The sequence below is a fragment of the Panthera pardus genome, unplaced genomic scaffold (genome assembly GCF_024362965.1).
Source record: "Panthera pardus isolate Hobbes unplaced genomic scaffold, ASM2436296v1 HiC_scaffold_13, whole genome shotgun sequence".
Classification (NCBI taxonomy): Eukaryota; Metazoa; Chordata; class Mammalia; order Carnivora; family Felidae; genus Panthera; species Panthera pardus.
In genome coordinates, this window is record NW_026526688.1 from 41,690,104 (window position 1) to 41,708,619 (window position 18,516).

At 43.2% G+C, this 18,516-nt stretch overlaps 1 protein-coding gene across 1 annotated transcript in view; it reads left to right on the forward strand.

The window, feature by feature from the left end:
- The window catches only part of SFRP1 (secreted frizzled related protein 1), a 43,714-nt gene extending 27,617 nt beyond the window's left edge, over positions 1-16,097 (forward strand). The window contains exon 3 of the mRNA XM_019440705.2: positions 12,541-16,097. Within this exon, the coding sequence (XP_019296250.1) occupies positions 12,541-12,863 (323 nt within the window). The 3' untranslated portion in view covers positions 12,864-16,097. The remainder of the gene's footprint in view (positions 1-12,540) is intronic.
- The last annotated feature ends 2,419 nt before the right edge of the window (positions 16,098-18,516 follow it).

Sequence of the window (18,516 nt, forward strand, 5' to 3'; positions counted from 1 at the left end):
TTCCCCCAGCCAGGGCTGTCTCTTTCACCACTTTGGAAGGGTTGGGAGCTCCTGGGTTAGATAAACTATGCCTTATTCTCTGACCTGTGCACCTGCTGGGTGGTTTGGGGAGTCCAGAGAGGGAGAAGGTGGGGATCTGTCACCTCCTGTTCACCAGACTCCTCACCACCAGCTCCATGCCAGTCACATCTTCATTTTTTAAGTTTTATTTATTCAAGTAATCTCTACACCCAATGTGGGGCTTGAACTCATGACCCCAAGATCTAGAGTCACATGCCTTTCTGACTGAGCCAGGCAGGCATCCTGTCAGTCACATCTTTAAAACATGCATGCACTCTTTACATACGGGCTAGTTTCTTGCTAGGATGGCCAAACATTCTAGTTTGCCCAGGATGGTCCCGGTTTATTCCTGTTGTCCTGGCATAATGATCAATTACCTTCTTTCTGTCTCAAAAATGTCCTGGTTTGGAAGCTCACTTACATAGTTGGTCCTCCACCCCATGACCAGGGCATCTCTGTGGTGACCACCCATTGAAACTTCATGGCATAGCAAGGAATTAACAAATTTTTTGGATGGGAAATCCTGGTCAAATGCACACAGGATTAATAGACATTGAATTTGGTGGTTCCTGGGATTTCTGTGAAAATCTGCTTCCCCTCCTGAGGCAGCAAAACCTCTTACAAGGAACAGAGAGTAACCTCTGAACACCTGTCTATGAGCCAGAGTCACGAACTGTAGATTTTAAACATGTTATTTGACCAAATCTTTTCCTGATATGACTTACTTCTTTTTTGGAGAAACTTTTTTTTTCTGATTATAAAATACATATTTATTGCATGAAACTTGGAAAATAGTGAAAAGCATATAAAGAGGTTTGACATCACCTATCTCCTCACCACCCAGAGACAACTACTGTTAACATTTGGGATGTTTCTCTCCCCTGCATCATTGATGTGCACAATTGTGCGTAGTGACTTCTTTCCAGTTAATTCTTGATTGTAGGTATTTTCCATTCCGAAAATTACTTCGTAGTTTTCCCCATTCTAGGCCCTTTAAAAGTGGAGACTCTTACTTACTGTTTCACTATATCAAATTAATATCATCTTAATTACTGGTACCATTCAAGAGTTTCAAAGGCACCTCTCTGTTAGGATTTCTTAGGGACAGTGTTAGGGATGAACTTGTTGGAGAACATTCTCTGCATGTTAAAGAGAAGAAATAGACCCAGAGGGCTGTGGTTGCCTGCTCAGGCCTCACTCGAGGTCTGCTTGTGCACAGGGACCTTTTCTGAGCACCACCTGTGCCGAAGGCGTTGCACAACAATGACCTTGCCTCCACCCCTTCTGGCAGAGTTAGTTTCCCCTCTAGTATTATTCACATACACTCATATTTGAGCTAGACTCCCTGGGATTAAATTCTGGTTCTGCCATTGACCCGTTAACCATTCTGCCTCCCAATCAGCAAACTGCTTCTAATTAGAATATTTACCTCATAGGGTCGTTAGAGGCTTCATGGAGTTAATGTGTGTAGAATCACCTAGACCAGTGCCTGGCTCAGACAAGTGTTCGATAACTGTTGGCGGCGGCTCTTGTTACTAGTGCTAAAGCAGAGGTTTGTGCAAATAATTCCAGTCTCTCTAGTGAGGCTGTGAACTTCAGGGCAGTGAGTGTGCTGTTGACGTCTCTTTATTCATTCGTATATCCAGTAAATGTTAGCTTGAGCTCTCTGATGTGTTAGGCATGACACTAGTCAATGAACAGAGATGAATGTGGTCCTTGTGCTGCACGCATTCATAGTGGGGATATGGGCAGGTAAGGCACACTCATGGGTAATAATCATGCTATGCTGAATCATGGTTCACACAGGGAGGGCCATGAAGGTCAAAGCTGGACCGGGATGGGGAGGCTTCAGGGAGAAGATGGACTGTAGCTTGGCCAGAAGGATGGGTAGAAAAAGCATGAATTTTGCTTCAAGTACACCTCCTGCCTTTAGAGAGATCAGCTGAGAGAACAGTAAAGGGATAAGAGCTAAGGTGGGCCTGCCCCAGTTGCCACAGGCACTGGACTCACACCTTCTTCAGAGATATCCCAACCAAGTGTCCAGGGGCAGCCATGGGGTCAGGGTACACCCTAGGTCTCTTCTCCCGTCTGTGAGATGGGATAGCATGAAGACCTGTCGGTCACCATGCTTGGAATGTGTCAGATTTTCTGGAGCCATCTTTAAAAAAAAAATTATTTGCGTATAGTAGACACACAGCATTATATTAGTTTTGGGCATACAACAGAGTGACACAGCTTCTCTATATGTTATGCTATGCTCACCACAAGTGTAGCTACCATCTGTCACCATACAGTGCTATTACACTGTCATGGACTATATTCCTTCTGCTGTATCCTGGGGCTATCTTTCAGTTTAGACAACTTCACAACGAGGGCTGGACTCTCAAGCCAATGTGTTCACTGTGGGCCTGGACTACTGTCAATTGAAGCGAGGTCCCCAGGTGATGTAAGCAGGTGAGGGCAGTGGTTACCATGTTGAGATAGAAGGTACTTTCCCTTGGTAGATTGGTGTTTCTATATTGGCTTTCAAGACAGAGAAAGGAAGTATGATGACTTAGAAAGATTGCCAGTGCTAAAAGGAAATTGAGGTTAATTGGTCCAGGTGGCCTCATGAAGACCCAGAGAAGTAAAGTGATTTACACAAGTTTATACAAAAAGTTAGTGATGGAGTCTGAACCAGAAGCTAGAGTCCTTTCCACTGAGATGTGCTGTCTCTTGCTACCAAAGCCTTTGTGTTTGCAAGACTCACCTCTGAAGATCGGGGCCCCAAAGACCTTGGTGATTCTGAAAATGGTGCTGGATCAGTTTGCTCAAGGTCAGCTGGGTCTCGGACATATCCATGTTGAACTTGTTGACCTCAGCCAGAACTTCCGTGAGTTTGGAGGGGATAGAGTATGTCGAGCCTCCAGGATATGCAAACACCAGCCAAGAAAGAATCCTCAGAATGCACCGCTGTGAACAACCAAGGTGACAAACCAAAGACCCCACCCTATCCTTACCCTTGAATCCTTTCAGACCAGAAGCATCAACATCACTTGGGAACTTTTCAGGAATACAGATTCTTGGGCCCCATCCTATTGCTACTAAATCAGAAACTGGCTCTGCAATCTGCAGAGTTTTTTTAAAAAAAACTTTTTTTAAAGTTTATTTATTTTGAGAGAGACACAGACAGCATGAGTGGGGGAGGAGCAGAGAGCAAAGATTCCAAGCAAGCTCCGCACTGTCAGCGCAGAGCCCAATGTGGGGCTCGAACCCATGAAACTGCAAGATTGTGACCAGAGCTGAAGTCAAGAGTTGGCCACGTAACCCACTGAGCCACCCAGGGGCCCCTAGCAATCTGCATTTTTAACAAGTCCTCTGTGATTCTGGTGACACTAAAGTTTGAGGAGCTTTCTCTTAAATATCTCTCAGAGCTGGGAAAAGCTCATGGCTTTTCAGACCCACTCCCCATCTTTTTTATTCCAAGATACCATTCCATACTCCAACTTGCCATTTAGGCAAACACGGCAGGCTGGAATGGAGAGGAATGGAAACCCAGTGACCTCGCGGCAGGAAAAACTGTTTGCCTTGGCAGGTTTGCATGGACTTGGAGCCAAGATTCAATCAATCCTAATGATTGACTGCATTTAAGCAATTCTCCCATTCTCCTCTGCCCCCTGCCTGGGGATGGGGAGGAGGGCTACAGGGCTTACTGGGAAGGAGAAGGGCCAAAGCCCCTCTTTGTCCCACTCTGAGGCCCTTGTCCCTGCTGCCACGGCTGCCAGTGCACACGTCTCCCCAAATAAAACCCCACCAGGCAACTCTTTGCTCTCAAAGTGGGGTTTTCATTTTGTACCATTAGCTTAAATCAGTGGGGATTTAACACAATCCATGAAATCAAGCAATTAGGTAGAAGGATTCCGGATAGCTGACATGGGTGCTGGTGTGCTGTGTGTGTGTTTCTGTGTGGGTGATGAGGAGGGTCCCGAAAGCTGCAGACTCTTCTCTCCTGTCTGCTGCCTCCACTCCCAACCTCCCCAAGACGTTTGGGGTCCAAAAACCAGGACAAATTCAAGTAAATAATTTGCCTCAAAGAAGTCACTCAGGAGCATTTTCTACATCTGTTATTTTCTTGTAATGAGAGAAAAAGAAAGCTGCTTTCAATCATTGTGTTTGGTAATGTATGTCCTATAGTTAGAAAATGCATGTAAGTGTTCAGTGTGGTTTGTGGTCAGGGGACAGAGTCTGAGTTGTTGTGACTGAGTGCAAGCCTCTTTCTTTGCTAAATGAATTAATGATGCCAAACACCGGCTCCTGCAGGAAACAGGTCTGTTAAGCCTCCATTGCAGGGTCTTTGTCAGTAGGACTCATTGGGTCAGCTTGCCCTGGTGCCCAGACCCTCTACTGCATGTTGGAAGGAGGCTGTGGTTTCTCACAGCCAATCCCTTACCCAGTGCCATTAACAAATCTTATCTGCACTATTGCACTTGCTGCCTTAGGGTCGTCCACCCGAGATATTTGTGAAAATGGGGCTGGGAAGTAGAAATCAGGTCCTTTCTGTCATTACTGCTTAGTGAAGTCTTGCTGTCTGAACAGGCTTTTCCATTTAGAGGAGGGGTGTAAGCCAAGCCCACCGGGCTGCTACATGGGGTGCCCATCTGTGGGCCTTCCCGATTCAAGAGGCTGGTAACAGGTCATGTTGTAAACAGTTTTCCAGTATTACCCCCTACTCCTCAAACCATCTACTGGGATCTTCAGCCCTCTCCACAGGAGAAAGTAACCGAGGACAAAAAGCGAGTTACTAAGGAGTCAGGGTGTGTGGTCTGTTACCTGCCCCAGGATGATTTGTCATTGCCCAACTGCCCCTAGAATGTGCCAGGACCCCATGCACTCCCTTTGCTTTCTTACTTCCTGTTCAGAGGAACTGTGGAATACAGCAGAGAGCTCTGGGTGGAGAGGCAAGGAGCAGAGCTCTTATTCAAACAAAGCCCTTGAGAAGCCCTAACTAATGCCAAGCTCCCTCGGCTGAATGGAAAGTAGAGGACCTAGAAATGTAATCTTTGCATTTCTTTTAAGATCTCACAGTTTTGGGATCGATTTAGAGTTTATATACATTTAAGTTCTTTACTAGACTATAAGCCTTTTTAAAGCTTAAGTTTTTTTGAGTCAAAATAAATGCAATTTAAAAAGTCATGGTATTGAAATGTTTCTAACAAAACCTCTGCCTGATGCCTTTCCAACCACTAATTCTTACAACCCAAAGGGAATATTTTCCAACTAATTTAGCTACTTCTTTTGATATTTAGCAAAATGGGGTCAGTAAATAATTTTTCATTTTAATTTTTAGTTATTACTGATCTTTTTTTATTGAAGACAAAGATTTATGTGTCTTACTTTTATTTCTGAATTTTAATTTTATTTTTCAGACATCATTTCTGAACTTTAATTTTTAGACATTATTTTTTGATTTTGTATTATTGAATAATTATTGATATTGTATTATTATTGAAGATAAAGATTTATCTGTCTTATATCTCCACTTCTCCCCATTTTTATGGTAGAATTATATCACATTTTCAGTTAAATTAATACTCAATGATTAATTTATTACAATAAATAAATATGATCCGCAGCTGAGCCATGTACTATACTGCATTTGTATTTCCTTTCTTTTGTACCTTTTTTTTTCCTTTGAGATAGCAATTGTCTCATTTTATTTTCCCAGTTCTTAATGTTTATAGTATGAATTCAGCCTCGAACTTTTCTGCAGATAGTTTGCCTGAGCCTTCTTTCCTCCTGTTTCAGTGTGGACTGATTGAGCTTCAGGCCTGCCGCATGGTCATTCTGGAAAAATCATTTTAAGACTTCTATTGCTTTTATCAGATGTTAGATCTTTGGTTTCCTGAATCCCGTGTCTTGTTCTGCACTTTTGTAGAATGCATCATGGAGTACTTTCCCAAGAAAAGATCTCTGGAAGACAACTTTGTTCTAACGATCGAACTTCTGAAGATGTCTTTATTCTGCACGCATACACTGATTGATAGCTTGGCTCAGTGTTGAATTGGGGAATTCTAAAGGCATTGATCCGTTATCCTCCAGCTTCTAGGGTTGCTGTTGATAAATCCAATGCCATTCTGATTGCTGGATCCTTTGTATTTAATGTATAATCTCTTTTTCTCTAGAGGACTGTAAACATTCTCTTTATGTTGGTGTTTCTAAATGTCATGATTTGTTGAGCTGGGTAACTGTTAATCTGAGAACTCATGTTTATTTCTGGAAATTTTTGTGTATGATTTCTTTGGTATTTCTCTCATCTGTTTTCTTGGTTCTCTCTTGTTCTGTGTCATCTTCCTGTCTCCTATTTCCCAACTCTTTGTCATTTTGTTTGGCTTCCCTGGAAACTGTTTTCAACCATGTCTTAAAGCACTTGTATAGCATTGTTATGTTTTAAATTTCCTAATACTCTTTTTGTTCTCTGAATGTTTCTTAGTTTCTTTCTTTTATTTAAATTTTTTTAACGTTTATTTATATTTGAGAGATAGAGAGAGACAGAGCATGAGTTGGGGGGTGGGGTGGGCGGAGAGAGGGAGACACAGAATCTGAAGCAGGCTCCAGGCTCCGAGCTGTCAGCACAGAGCCCGATGTGAGGCTTGAACTCACAAACTGTGAGATCATGACTGGAGCCGAAGTCAGATGCCCAACCGACTGAGCCACACAGGCACCCCTCTGAATGTTTCTTCTAAAAATTTTGTGTTCTGCTTTTATGAATACAATGTCTTATCTAATATTATCTTTGTAAAAGGTTTTCTTGTGTTCCCTAAGTGGTCTCTGTTGTCTCTGAATTCTCTTTTTCTTGTTTAGTTTGTATGTTTTGGTCTCTATTGTTCACCCTTAGAGACTTTGCTTAATGCTTGCTGACCCTTGGCTGGCCATTCAAAGAGTGAAGCATTACATTGGAAGCTCTGTGTGTGCATGTATGACCTGTGATTTGTTGGGCCTCGTTTGAGAGTTTTGTTGGTAGGAGCACTGTAGGTCTTTTCTTTAGGGCTACTAGTTTCTTTAGATAGAAACCCTTCACTCCTCTCTGGAGGATATAAGACCTGAGGGACTCACCATTTATTGTGCAGACTTCACTTACTCCTTTGGACTCAGTGCAGTGCCTCGCCACTTTGCCCTTCCCTTGTGTCTGGTATGCCTAAGCCCAGAGTCTTGTGGTTCACACATTCTATTAGAATCAACCTTTTGGCTGTTGCTGGAGTTGGTGAGGGGCTGTTACCAGATTTATGGCCCAAGCCTAGTGGACCTGAGTGTCCTTCTACAGACAACCAATTCTTATATTTAATACAGTTTTTTAAACTGTATTTCTGAGGTCAGAAATACCCAGTGGCCCCAATTCATGAGCATTTCTGGGTCTTGCAGTGTGGACTGGCTTGTTTGTTACTGGCACCCCTATCTGTAAGCTGCTAAGCTTCAGTTTTTCTTCTCCCTGTCAAGCCAGGTTTCACCATCCATTTGCTTTCCATTATACTGCATGCTGATATGTTCTTGTTTTCTTGCATGTGTTTATAACTTTTTTTTACTTTAATTTTAAACTGACTTCAGAATGGAATGGAAATGATTGTGTGTGCTCAATCTAATATGTTTGGCTAGAAGTAGCCAGTGGTAACTCTTCACAAACATTCCAGAAGCATGGTGGTTGCCAGTATGGCATACCTTTCCTTTTCACTTCCCAGTGGTTTTTAGCTCTTTGGAATTCACGCCCACCCCTTCGGATCAGGATCTGTGCCTTCGATAGGCCACCAGTGACCCCAAGTCACCAAGTTGAGTGATCTCATCTCACACTCATGCTTAAACTGCAGCATTTGGGATGGAGGAGCATGTCCTCTATTTGAAATGCCCTCCCCCTGTGCCTTCTAAGACACTTGGCCGCCTGGTTTTCCATCTGCGCCTCTGATTACTTTTACAATAACATGTCCTCTCTCCCTAATGATGGTGCTCGCTGAGGGCCCTCCTTCTCTCTTTTCCCTTCATTGTAATCAGCTGAGTCACAGATCTGGTTCCTAACTCAGCCCCTTTTCCAGTTTTTGCATCAAATCCTCCTTGCACTCCAGCAGCAATTCCACGTTATTGGTTGTATGAATGGCTGGCTCTCAGCCAAGGGTTGCCATACACCCCAGCACCCTGTTGAGGTAATTGGACTAATGGTGGCACCATTAGCATTAGAGGGCCAGGACAGAGAGGTGGTTTTGAAGAGAGTGTTGGTTTGCAATGGATGTAATAAGTTTCCTATTCTCATTTTAGCCTCAGAAATATGGCCAAGCTTCATGGGGAAGCTACCAAAGAAGTATCATTTGGGAGCAAAAAGTAGGGCTTCAGGTGACTAAAAGTGGGATGAAATTTAAATGTCTACCTGAACATAAGGGGTTATTTATTTTAATATTGATCAGAAAGACCCAGATGAACCCTAGTGGCAACCTTATCTGGGGTTTTCCAAGTTTCTGGGTCTCTGAATTCTTGCTGGCAGTGACCAACCAGCAAGGTGAGAGGTAGGAGTAATATTCTACTCTCAGAAGATGTGAAGTTGTTGCTAAAAAACACTAAGGTGTTTTGTTTATTTGTTTTGTTTTAGTTTGGGGTCCAGGTGTTACAGGTAGCCGAGATCAAGGGCCGGAGGTAGTTGTAGCATTTTCCCCCAGGGTGAGAAGGGCACACAATGAAGCAAGAGAAGACTGTGCACAGCATGGGGAATCCTAGAGATGAGGTTGGCTAGACCCCCAGCATTGACCCACATGGGCCCTCTGGATGGTAGTGCTGCAAGGCCAGCAGTCAGCACCGTATGCTTTACAGATGGAAAACTGAGATTCAGAGAGCAGAAACCAGATTTTGTGGTCACACAGTTAGAACCCAGGACCCAGTACTCTGTCTAGTGCCCCAGCTGCTGCCTCTTTGGCTTCTCCTCCTTGCCCACACCACCATTTGCATTGCAAACTGTGAACACAGTCTATGGGTGAATCTCTGGGGCTCAGGCACCCTCTGTGTAGTGGAGGCCGGGTAGGGGAAGAGGAAGTGGTGATCGTTCCAGGCTGCTCCTGGGCCAGCACCCACCCCTGTGTCAGAAGCCCCTGGATGTGGTATGGTGGGGGGCTGTGCGTATATCCACAAGGCACAGGGAAATCAACCTTGGCCGGCTAATCGCCTATCCAAACATTGTTGGTAATCTGCATCCCTAAAATAAACCCTTAAAAGATGGAAAGATGTTAGTAATTTCTGGCCATATGTGCCTCCTCCTTCCTTACTCTCCCCACCTCAAAAAAGAAACTGAGCCAAATGGCAAGAAATAAAGAGTCTAATGCATAACACATTTCCATCATTTGATTTCCCCTCTCCCCTCGGTGTCCCCCCACCTATGTAAACTAAATTCCTTTACACGGTCATGGCAAAGGAACATTAATTTTTGATTTGAGTTGTGATTAAAAGCAACACAATCAAAAGAGTGAAATAGTTTCCACTGAAGCAATATCATTTTAAACCCAGTCATGGTATAGTAGGAAAGAGTGTGGTCTTTGGGGTTAAGTGTGGGTTTTAATTCTGATTCTATCTCTCTTACATACTGTGGCTTCATGTTGTCATTACTTGACCTGAGTCCTTCTCCTTGATTGTGATAAATAATAATGATGCCTTCTTAGCATGAGTGCTGTGAGCATGAAATAAGGCGCTGCACATAAGCAGCCTACCCTGTGCTCATCTGTGGAGTGCAGCACTCAAAAAATGATGGCTCACTTCTCTGCAGAAAAGAAGGTGCCACACTGTCAGCTGGGGCATGCGCTCATATCTGCTGTTGATGCATTCCAGCGCTTCTAGAGCAATGCTTGGTTGCCAGCCTTAGGTTTTGGGAAGTAGCTTGGGATTCACCTAATACCTTGGGGCCACCTTATTTAGAGGGTCTCGTGAAAGGAGCAGAATTGTTCTTACTGCCTTCCCCTCCTGTACTATTCCTTTCTTTGATGAGTGGTTTCCCCCAGTCCTGTCTTCTCTGTTTTGCAGAGGGGAGGCCAAGATGGAAACTTGACTTTCCCTAGGCCTGGGCAGTGAGTCTCCTCCTGCTGGTTCCTTCTTGAACTCCACTGAGAACCTTCCTCCTGCAGCAAGCCACAGACCAGAACAGTTGAAGTCTTTTCCCAAGTGAACCATCAGGCACAAAGTTTGTAAGCCAACAAACTAACCCAAGTGTAGGCCTGTGTGGGCATGTCTGGGGTGAAGCCCTGGACAGGTAGTTTCTATGCTTTCTGTTTGCCACACTCCTGCCTGCTGGTCCCCATACACTTTGTCTGCAGTGGGGGTAGGAATAAAGCATAATCAGAAGCACTGGGCAGTGGCCGGTTTGGGTCAGGGAGAGCTTAAAGAAAGGAACTCATTGGGAAGCTGTGCTCAACTCACTTCCATGTGTGCTGGGAAGCCTGGACCAGCCTGAAAGGTCAAGGTTAATCCTCAGCAAGAGTCTTCTGCTGCTTAGTGCCCAGTTCCTGAACCTTCTGCTGCCCTTGGGAGTGAGGCGTTTCTTAAGGGATACCAGGCCTAGGGTATTATATGAGGTTAAGTAGACTGCAAAATCTGGAACTCCTTTTGTAAAGAAAAGAAAGCAGTGGGAGTGGGTTTAATTTACTGACTTTGACACATTCATTAAAGGTTTGTTCGTAGGATTTTCCCCTCTCCTTCTTATTCTTGGGTTAGCCAAGGGTGTGTTTTTTAATCAAGTAAATACTGAATAATAAAGCCTTTGCTACAGCAGTCTTTTTAAACCAGGAGAAACTCTTTTACCATTTTGTAAACGAAGTCGTTTTGAAATGTGGGTGAAACCAGGAAGTGAGTCTGAGCTCTTCTCCCCTATTTTCTTGATCCATTTCGCCGGTCCTCTAAATATGGGGTTCATTATGAAGAATTTTGCTGCCATAGAGTCAGCATGGACTGCATGGTGATTAAAAGTGCACATTTAAGACATGGGTTTAAATTGAGGATTAGAAACTTTGGCCAAGTTAACTTAACCCCCTACACCACACTTTTCTCATCTATTAAATGGGGAAAATAATTATACCTTCCTCATGGAGTTGTTAGGTTTAATTGAGGAAATTCATGGAAAATACTTAGCACACTTCCTGGCATGCCATATGCTCTCATAATTGTTAACTACTGTTATTCTGTTCACATTCAAGCCTTTCCTCATGGAGCCTGGGTGGGAGTTTCAAGTCATGAAAAAGAGGAGGCTTGCTAATTTTGAAGTTAGAAGAATTCAGAGGATGTACAAATTATCTGGTGACTAGCATCTAGAAAATGACTTTCATCTCCCTGGTAAATATCTGGGCTGGCCAACCTGAGAGGGGAGTTGAGTGTCACAGTGGCACCATAGTTTTAGTGCATTTACATCTTATAGAATGCCTCCACGCATCGCTTCTCGGCCTTTTGGCTAAGATCAAGTGCAGAATGCCTCCATGCGAATTTAATTATCTTCACTAAATTTCCTGTCCATACATTCACATTAAAATAATGTTAACTCAGGGTCTGTAGAGACAAGGAAAAGATAAGGCGGACATGGTGGATGAGCTCTTTCCTTTTCCTGCAGATAGCGGTGCTGAGGAAGGGAAGCCCTTGTCCTGTATTAGACTCAAAGAGATCATCACATGGATTTATCTGTCAAGACTTCACCAGGACTTGCTCTAATCTGTCAAGAGCTCAAAGCAGAGTTTGATTCTGTGTGGGTCTACCCAGTGGAAAGAAGCATTAGTGGCATCCATTAGTAGTTGCTTTGTGGTTGACAGAACATCAGCAGTACCTGCTGTCAGAACTCCCTAGAGGCACAGTGGTAGGGACTATGATTTCTCTGATGCAGAAGTTGGACACTGATTTTTGATGCACTCAAGCATGACCATTTGATGTGCTGTTTAATTTCTCTATTGCCGCATGTGCACACATAGATTTTGTCAGTCTTGTTTATAGGATCCAACTTTTGAGGAATTTTAGGTCCCGTGGATGTTAAAAAACTAAACTAATGGCTTTCTCTTAAAAAAAAAAAAAAAACAACCTCAGGGTAAAATTTTTCTTTGAATCCTGAGGTCTATAGCTTTAGATTATGTGGATTATATTCAATTATATGATTCCCTTCTTCTCTTAGCAGTGTAGGATATTTTGAGTCACTGAATTTTAAAAAAGAGAAATATCATTTGGTTCTGAAAATTTATTTGAGAATCTCATGGTGTCCCAGGGCAATTACTGAGTTACCATTAGACACCACAAAACTAGGGGGCAGACTCAGAACATGAAAATTAACTGAGACCTTGGTTCTTACCTATAAAACTGCCTCTTTCGTTGACTTGCCAGTTGCCTTTCATTTCATCTCCCCCTTGAGCCATAAGTTCGGGTTATTGTTTCAGATGGAAAGCTGGGTTCTAAAATGCTTTTTCTCCCTCCTTCTCTCCTCTTCCCCAACCTTGCCTGCACCGTCTCTAGCGTTGAGGATGAAAATAAAAGAAGTGAAAAAAGAAAATGGCGACAAAAAGATTGTCCCCAAGAAGAAGAAGCCTCTGAAGCTGGGACCCATCAAGAAGAAGGAACTGAAGAAGCTTGTCCTATACCTGAAGAATGGGGCTGACTGCCCCTGCCACCAGCTGGACAACCTGAGCCACCATTTTCTCATCATGGGCCGGAAGGTGAAGAGCCAGTACTTGCTGACGGCAATCCACAAGTGGGACAAGAAAAACAAGGAATTCAAAAACTTCATGAAGAAAATGAAAAATCATGAATGCCCCACTTTTCAATCAGTCTTTAAGTGATTCTCCCTGGGTGGGTGGGGAGGGAGCTGTGGGTCGGGGTGAGGGGCGGGGCTGAGCATACAACCCTAGAGCCTGGAGGTCTGTGCTCACTGCCCCTTCGGTTGGTAGAGGACATTGTAATCCAGCTGGCTTTGCTCTGGCAGCTTTCCCACTCCTTCCCCTCCATAGCCACGCTCTAGACCCCAGTACCGCCAGTATTTAAAGCCGCATACCCAGGTAAGGAAAACCATTTAGATTAGGAAGTCTTTTAGGATCTACAGTGTGGAACAGCACATCACTGAGGAAAAGTAGGTACAAACCATTTCAACCAGAGACAGCCACTAAAAAAGAAAATTTTGCCAGTAAAAAACAAACAAAACCCCCAACCAAAAAGCATTGGGAAAAAAGTGAGAGACAGCAGCAAAAAAACTAAGTTCTGCAACTTTCTTTGTGTGGTCACAAATTGCTTGTGGATCTATTAGCTAATCTATGCCTTTGATGTGCTGCTTTCAGTTCCAGAAACTTCTGTCTCTGTCCACCTTATGCAGAAACAAACACACACCACACTTACAACTGAAGATCAATGCCAGAAAATTAAGTGCAGGGAAGAAAAGCACCAGGACAGTATGTAATGGTAAAAACACAGGGAGGTCATGTCTGCTCTGCCTCTCCACGTGATTGTCTTTTGATCTGAATCAGCTAGTCTCAGGTGCCATGGAAGTGGCAGTGAACATCAGCCTTGGTGCGTGATCTAGCCTCCAGACATGTGGAGGGCAGCATGTGCCTGCCTTTGTGTGAGGAAAAGGAAACACCGTGGGCACCAAACCCACGGCATGAGAGAGACGATGATTTTCAGACTGAGAAGGCAATGGTTAGTGGTTTTCAAAGAACATAGTTAAAGAGAAAACAAAGAAAAAAAATTAGGAACAGCCCAGCAAATTGCGAGTCAGTGTGAATTGTAATTGGTTGAAGAGCTTAGTGTTCTGATTTCATCTGTTTGCTCATTTCACTTTTGTTTCTGTTTTTATTTGTTTTGTTGTTTTTTTTTTTTTTTAGAGAACAACAACAAAAACTGTGTTTACTTTTCAATGTTTAAAAAAAAATCAACATTAACATTTGAAAGACGTACTGGGCTGAGGGTCTTTCGATGCATTTGAGGCTACTTTCTAGCAGAGCTGCTCTCTCACAGGGCATTTGGGGTGGGAAGTGGATTTGCCTGAGAGCAAACCTTGTGGTCCTCTTTCCTGAGGAGTTCTGGGTTGTCCTGGCCCCAACACAGTGCCGGTCAGAACTCACAGTGCTTCCCATGCCTTTATTTCCTGTGAAGAAGTGGATTCCCTTAAACTTGATTGCCTATAGATCAAAGAAATTCAGAACAGCCAGATTGCCTGTCCTCCTTGTACTTAAAAAAAAATTTTTTTTTTAAATTTCTGCAGAGGGAGAGTTAAGTCAAAAATGTCTCCATCTAAGGAGAGAGTTTCAAAGACAACACACATCTCTACAGGTTTCCCTGAGTGCCCGAAGATGTTTCTTAAAACCCTTGTGTTTAATAAGTGATGTACATAAGCTCATTCACAGAAGCAACTTTACTCCTCCTGTTCAGTGTATAGGAAGTCATTCTAAGCAATTAATGTGAATTTGTTCCTCAAGCCTGATTCTTAATTCTCTGTAACACCTGAAGATGGTGAACTAGTGGTTGTCCCTCCGGATGAATGTTTATACCCAATCCAGAAGCTGCAGTGAGGCTGGGAAGTGTCACCCCCATGGCCCTGGACTGACACAGAAACAGTGGAAGATTCTGTTAACTTCTGAAGGCTCCAGTCTGAAAATTAGCATACCAACTCATTACCTACCTGAGGGTGATCCTGATATAATTAACCTCTCACCATTAGTGATCTTTTTATTTTAACACTTTTGTTTTTTGGTTCTCTCTGACCTTTAATCATAAAGTGTTGGGGATCTTAAGTGATTTGCCTGTAATTTTGGATGATTTTCTTTTAAATGTGTATATACATTAGTTAATTAGAAATATTCTACTTTACTATTGTTAACTGAAATTCAGAACAATTTCATGAGTGCATGGATCTGGGCCTTAGTTTTGGTTGATTAACTCATGAGTTCATTGCTTATATGTATCTGCTCATTTTGACAGAGCATCATGCAACAGGCATCTGCCCAAAGCTGGGCCTTGGGAAGGGTTTTGTGTGGGGTATTAGCTGTTACAGCAGAAAGAGTACGGAAGATTAGGCGGCCGTGCTGCGCAGCTGTCTACATGGGAATCCTCAGACAGGAAGTGACATTTTCAGAATGAGTTCAAAATAAATTGGAAATGTGAACTGCAGCTGCACGTTTTACCCCAACCATATGGTCCCAGGACTTTTGAATTTGACTGTGGATTTGAGATACACACTCTTTGTCTACAACACACCAGCAATTTGAGGATGCAAAAGGAGGCTGTGAGCCCAAAACTGCCTTCTTATCACAAACCTTTGTTGAGAAACAACAAACCATTGGTAGAACAGAACCAGTGTATAGACTATTGGCTTGGTCATCGGTTTCTAAAAGAGGAGGTCTGTATGTGATTTATAACTATTGCTAGTTCAAAGGTCATATTTGTAAAGGTGAGAAGTAATCCTGCTGGGTAGGATCCTGTGAAGTCATGGCAGAGCTCAATTTAGTCTTCAAGATAACTAATTCTCTCAGAAGATAGAAAGTGAGAACCCCAAGAACACTTCACCTTTAGAATATCCCATGTGACACTTGGCTCCTGGTCCTGGTGCATTAGCACCAAGGGCTTTTGGAGGCAGAATCCTGTCAGAGCTCCAGTTTTCACTTGGATGTGTTGATTACAGACCCCCATGCTCAGAGCTAGAATGTATATTTCTCATCAGACTCCAATTAAATCGTTGCTCTGTTGCAACTCCACAGCTGTCTCTGAAGTGCACCTTTGGGTAACTCCCACAGAATAACGTAGTGGCCATTCCGATCTGTCACCAGCGGATACATAGGGCACAGGTGAAATTCCCGTCTCCCCTAGTCCCCTCACATAGAGTCTAAATCTTTTACAAAAGCTTTGAATACTGTGAAAATGTTTTACATTCCATTTCATTTGTGTTGTTGTTTTAACTGCATTTTACCAGATGTTTTGATGTTATCACTTATGTTAATAGTAATTCCCGTATGTGTTCATTTTACTTTCATGCTTTTCCTGCCATGTATCAATATTCACTTGACTAAAATCACTCAATTAATCAATGATAATGTGAGTTGTGTCTTTCCCGCCACTGTCCCCAGTGATAGACCACTCACTCTCTTCCACTGCACATACATCCCCCTGCTTGAGTTTCTTCGGTGATGTTTTCTTGTCCTGGTTTTACAACTTGCAAATGATAACTGGGCCTGGGTGGGCTGAAGGAGCACCTGGGAGGCACTGCCTGATACCTTCACCCCCATCCCACAGTGATCATCTGCTCCTGTGAATAACTTCCAGAAGCGTTTCTCCCAGCTGCGTGTGTTTCAGACCAGAGAAAAGGTTAAATACTTGTTCTACAAAGACTGTGTTTTCAATGCTGCCGTTCTTTTCCATGTTTTTGGTTTCAGATGCCTTTTCCCTTCAGCTAATTCTGGTTAAAATTACCAACTAAAATTTGAAAACTCTCTGGGATCTGGGGTCTTAGACCCACACGAGATCTTAGAGGGAACCATGTCCAACTGTTTAATATACAGATGGAGAAGGTGATAGGGGAAGATGGCTGGGGTTTCATAAGGAGTTTGGGGGTCCCAGGTCAATGGTGTTGCTAGAACCAGAACCCAGGGCTCCTACGGGCTAGACATGTGGGAACGACATCTGAGTTACTGTCCAGCTTCTCTTTGGACCCCAAGTGTGGCACTTACTGAGCCCAAGCTGTTTCATATTAGGTTATATGCCTGTTGCCCAAGGGATTCCTCAGGGTGACTTTTAATTCTGTAAGCAATTACGGTGACAACTTCATTTGATGTCATTGCCTGATTAACAGGGCACTTCCAAACCTCAGACAACTGGCAATTTTACCCAGAAGTGAGCAAATACTGCTGGGTCACCCAAAACCACACCTAAGCACAAAGACACCATTTCTCAGGCATGGTAGGAGGACTTAGGAAAATTCCATTAAAGTTGTGCTCTAGTATCTAAAGATCTTCCCATACGAATGTACATGACTGGTGAACTAGTGATATGCTAGCTAGGTCAAGGCCAATATTGGCATTTTTCCTTTGTATTCCTGTGGTTAATGAAAAGGAAAATCTCTTTTAGGTTGGGTAGCATGTCTTTGTGACCCCGCTGAAGCCCCATCACTGTGACCCATGATTTCCCACTGCTGTTTTGAATTTTTTTTTAACATATCAGCAAAAAGATGCTCAAGTATGTACAAAGGCATCTTGGCTTGTGCTGCTGGAGTCACCCTGGAGTGTGGGGTACCCAAGGGTCGGGACTACTTGAGCCTTGTGCCTAAGACATGCTGCTAGCACCAAGATTGGCAGCCTTGACCTCAACTCTGTAACATCCACATCTCTTCAGGGAATTGTACAGGTGCTCTCCTACTCAGGGGCAGAAAGAGATGAAGGGTCACAATGTTATCCAAGTTAGGTTGCTCTTCTTATTTATTTATTTGTTTATTTGTTTATTTATTTATTTATTTATTGAGAGAGAGCACAAACGGGAGTGGCAGACAGAGGAGAGAGAGAGAGAGAGAGAGAGAGAGAGAGAGAGAGAGAATCCCAAGCAGGCTCCATGCTGACAGCGGGGCTCAAACTTACAAACCATGAGATCATGACCTGAGCCAAAACCAAGAGTCAGACACTTAACTGACTGAGTCACCCAGGCACCCCAGGTTGCTCTTACTCCTAAGGCCATCTCCCCACGGTGGGACCAGAAGTATCAGCAATTCACTTTTGCTCCTGAGGAAGAGAAATCTGTACCAATCCTCTAATAGTAATCAAAGGAAATAGAACCAGTCTTAAATTTTAGCATGGATCCCTAGAACTATATAAGAAATGCAAATATAGGTTCATTTTATTATTTCCCCATGAATCTAGCCCATTCCAAGCCCCACATATTTATCCATGCCCTTCAGAGAGAAAAGAACCAGAAGGAATTTTCCAATTTCTTTCCCTGTGTAAGAGAAAGTTAAGGTAACACACCTTCGATGACAGATAAACCTCAAAATTTCATTGAAAAAAAATTTTTTTTAGCATAGATCACCCAGGAGAGCCTGCTAACAAGCAGTTTCTGACATCCACACGTGGAAATTTCAGATTCCAAAAGTTTGCCATAGGGCCCTAGAATTGGAACTTTGAACTAGTGCTCTAGGTTTCCCACATACCAGCAATCTGCTGGATCTTACTTTGTAAAATATTTTGTTTGGACATTTTTTTTTGGCCTGGGGATGACAGGCGGGATATTATTTTGGTATTCCCCCTTATCCCCACCCACATACTCCATATTGCTGCAGCCCTTTCTAAAGTTCTGAGTTATTCTTATTAGGTATTAGTTAATAAAAGAGGTCGGTTAGAGACACGAGGGCAGGAATGAGCCTATTTCCTTTAGCTGGCTACATGTGGCTTCCCAAGTAGTGCTTCTCAGACTTTAATATGCACAGGAGCCACCAGGAGACTGTATGAAAATGCATATTCTGAT